Source organism: Megalobrama amblycephala, linkage group LG2 (assembly GCF_018812025.1).
Source record: "Megalobrama amblycephala isolate DHTTF-2021 linkage group LG2, ASM1881202v1, whole genome shotgun sequence".
NCBI classification, from domain to species: domain Eukaryota; kingdom Metazoa; phylum Chordata; class Actinopteri; order Cypriniformes; family Xenocyprididae; genus Megalobrama; species Megalobrama amblycephala.
Window position 1 is genome coordinate 5,015,957 of NC_063045.1, and position 4,058 is coordinate 5,020,014.

The window sequence follows — 4,058 nt, forward strand, 5'->3', positions numbered from 1 at the left end:
TGTTTTTTTATCCTTGTGGAAATATCCAATCTGGTGGAATTATTTTGCCTTGGACTTCGTCACAGGACAGTGCTGTTCCTCAACATGCTCCCAAACTCAAAACGACTTAAAAGGACAATCTTGCACACACACATACAGTGGTGTGAAAAACGTACTTGCCCCCTTCCTGATTTTTTAATTTTTTTTTTTTAATTTAATGTTTTAGATCATCAAACAAATATAAGTATTAATCAAAGATAACACAAACACAACATGCAGTATTTAAATGAAGGTTTTTATTATGAAGGGAAAGCAAAATCCAAACCCTCATGGCCCTGTGTGAAAAAGTGCTTGACCCCTAAACCTAATAACTGGTTGGGCCACCCTTAGCAGCAACAACTGCAATCAAGCGTTTGTGATAACTTGCAATGAGTCTGTTACAGCGCTGTGGAGGATTTTTAGCCCACTCATCTTTGCAGAACTGTTGTAATTCAGCCACATTGGAGGGTTTTCGAGCATGAACTGCCTTTTTAAGGTCATGCCACAGCATCTCAATAGGACTGAGGTCAGGACTTTGACTAGGCCACTCCAAAGTCTTCATTTTGTTTTTTTTCCAGCCATTCAGAGGTGGACTTGCTGGTGTGTTTTGGATCATTGTCCTGCCGCAGAACCCAAGTTCGCTTCAGCTTGAGGTCACAAACAGATGGCTGGACATTGTCCTTCAGGATTTTTTGGTAGACAGCAGAATTCATGGTTCCTTTTATCACAGCAAGTCTTCCAGGTCCTTAAGCAGCAAAACAGCCCCAGACCATCACACTACCACCACCATATTTTACTGTTGGTATGATGTTCTTTTTCTGATATGCTGTGTTACTTTTATGCCAGACGTAATGGGACACACGCCTTCCAAAAAGTTCAACTTTTGTCTCGTTAGTATTTTCCCAAAAGTCTTGGGGATCATCAAGAAGTTTTTCTGGCAAAACTGAGACGAGCCTTTATGTTCTTTTTGCTCAGCAGCGGTTTTGTCTTGTAACTCTGCCATGCAGGCCATTTTTGCCCAGTACCTTTCTCATGGTGGAGTCATGAACACTGACCTTAACTGAGGCAAGTGAGGTCTGCAGTTCTTTGAATGTTGTTGTGGGGTGATTTGTGACCTCTTGGATGAGTCGTCGCTGTGCTCTTGGGCTAATCTTGGTCGGCCGGCCACTCCTGGGAAGGTTCACCACTGTTCCATGTTTTCACCATTTGTGGATAATGGCTCTCACTGTGGTTCGCTGGAGTCCCAACGCTTTAGAAATGGCTTTATAACCTTTGACTGATAGATCTCAATTACTTTCTTTCACATTTGTTCCTGAATTTCTTTGGATCGCAACATGATGTGTAGCTTTTGAGGATTTTTGGTCTACTTCACTTTTGTCAGGAATCAGGCCTGGATGTGGCTAGAGAAACTGAACTCATGTGTGATAAACCACAGTTAAGTTATGTTTTAACAGCGGGGGCATGCACTTTTTCACACAGGGCCATGTGGGTTTGGATTTTGTTTTCCCTTCATAATAAAAACTACATGTTGTGCTTACTTGTGTTATCTTTGATTCATATTTAAATTAGTTTGATGATCTTAAACATTAAAGTGTGACAAACATGCAAAAAAATAAAAAAAAATCAGGAAGGGGGCAAACACTTTCACACCACTGTATACATTTTTATATATTGCTTTTCTGTTTCATCTTGTATAATACACTCTGGGTTGGCATTTATTCTGTGTTTTGTGGTTATTTGTTGTATCTGCACTCATTCAAACAGTTTTAGGAGGGAAAAGAACAAACTTTATTTGCGTAGCCTGCCTTATTTAGGCAGAGTGTTACAGTCTTCACTGCATGGATAGTTATTACCAAACGAACTATAAAGCAGTTCTTCCTCTTTTCATTTCCATTTTAAAAATATTAAACATATGTGGCTGTATGCATATAGTCTGCAAATATAATACACACCCCTGACTCTTTTTGTTAAATTTCAGTTTTAATGGCCAACAATATCCAAATACTCATTATAAAAGTATAAGCAAAAGGTATAAGAAGCTACTATAAAAAATAAACCAAACAATTCAGTCAAACATACAAAACCAGCGCTCTAGTAGGCTACAACAGTAAACTATAATGCCTAACTATATAAAGTTATGAGATTAAACTTTTAGTTTAACAAATTATAGATTTATGAGACCAAAGATCACCCATTAGATTTACAAAAGATGAATTATATTATCTTTAACCACTACAGAGACATCAGGGCCAGCATCAACCAAACCAACCAGCGTCAGAGCCAAACGTCAGAAGGATTAGCTGAGGTTAGGCTGTTCTCGGTGGGGTACATGAGCGCTGAGCGCCCGGTGATTGCCTGGATCTCACAACTCCAAATAGGTGCTTCTTTTTATCAATAAACCACAAATTTGAGCTTTAAACCAGTACATTCCTACATGCCTGAACACTTTTAATTCTACATATCATGGCATAATAACAGTAATATGTTTAAATTACACAGGTTTTCTGCTTTACTACTGACGCTTGTTAGTTAGTGCGCGATGCAGTCTGGGATACCTGGCTGTCTCAAGTCCGCACAAGTCACCTCTCGATGCATCCTCGATAAAAGGGGCGGATCAAGAACACATCCAAGGATTTGAACTGTTCTTGGCTAGATGTGAATTTTGAATTGGAACAGTACTTGGGCAGAGACTGATGACGTTTCACACAAGTACAGACAAGAGCACATATTGAGAAACGGCTATCTATGAATGAATGAATGATTGAATGAATGAGACATTTCAAGGTCTCTCCTCATCCACAACCTGGATAATTCAACAGCAGCCACAGAGCAACAGCGCCAACTATAGGTAGAGAGGAGAGATTTGTCTACCTTTCACAGAAGAGGCATGATTGCTCAGCACAAAGTGAACTACTTATGATTTCAGACTGTGGAGAAGTGGCCCTTCACTGCATGGATCTTCATGTGTATCTTCAGGTGGTTTTTAATAGAGAAACTCTTTCCACACTGATCACACATGTGCAGCTTCTTTCTGCTGTGGATCCTCTCATGTGTTTTCAGAGATGATGACTGACTGAATCTCTTGTCACAGTGTGAACACTTTTATGGTTTTTCTCCAGTGTGGATCCTCTCATGACGTTTTAAATGGTTTGCTGTAGTAAAAGTCTTCTCACACTCAAAGCACATGTACTCTCTCACACCAGTGTGTGTTTTCTCATGTTTATGTAAATATTGCAGCAGTGAAAAACTCTTTCCACACACAGAACATGAATGTGGCTTCTCCTTTGTATGAACTCTCAGGTGTCTCTTTAAGGTTGATTTCACACGAAATGTTTTGTCACATTGATCACACGTGAACAGTCTCACTCCGGTGTGGATCGTCATGTGTCCTTTAAGGTGTGATGATTGACTGTAGCTCTTCCCACACTGATCACATGTGAACGGCTTCTCTCCTGTATGAACTCTCATGTGATCCTTAAGATGTTGTTTGGTTGAGAAACTCTTCCCACATTGATCACATGTGAACGGCTTCTCTCCGGTGTGGATCCTCGTGTGTTCTTTAAGGTGTGATGATTGACTGTAGCTCTTCCCACACTGATCACATGTGAACGGCTTCTCTCCTGTATGAACTCTCATGTGATACTCAAGATGTTGTTTGGTTGAGAAACTCTTTCCACACTGAGTGCAGGTGAAAGATTTCTTGGCTCTTTTCTTTAGAAATGTCTTTAGTTCTTCACTCTCATTGCTTTCTTCCATCAGGTCTGAAATGAGAGAGAAAAAAAATAATTTTCAGAACATCAAAATAATCGAAAGAGAAATATGAAGTGAAAGGTCATAAAATTGAGACTTGCTGTGATAGACAACTGCTTTCAAATATTCAGATCATTTTGATGCAGAGTCCAGAATGAATCAAGTATAACATTTTATTTTGCACAGATAAACGAGGAGAAAAGTTTGGTCAAGGCGTGTCCTGAGCTCTTTCTCTTTCTCCCCAGGGGGTGTTTTATTGTTTTATTGTAGGGTGTTTGATCTCAGCTTTT

The 4,058-nt window shown here is 39.7% G+C and overlaps 1 protein-coding gene across 1 annotated transcript; it reads right to left on the bottom strand.

The window, feature by feature from the left end:
- Window positions 1-3,192: 3,192 nt before the first annotated feature.
- On the bottom strand, window positions 3,193-3,989 carry LOC125263256 (gastrula zinc finger protein XlCGF49.1-like; the record flags this gene model as incomplete). Its single annotated transcript, XM_048182250.1, has 1 exon — window positions 3,193-3,989. A coding segment is annotated over exon 1 (582 nt), but the record flags the coding sequence as incomplete, so codon positions are not given.
- Between the last annotated feature and the right edge of the window lie 69 nt (window positions 3,990-4,058).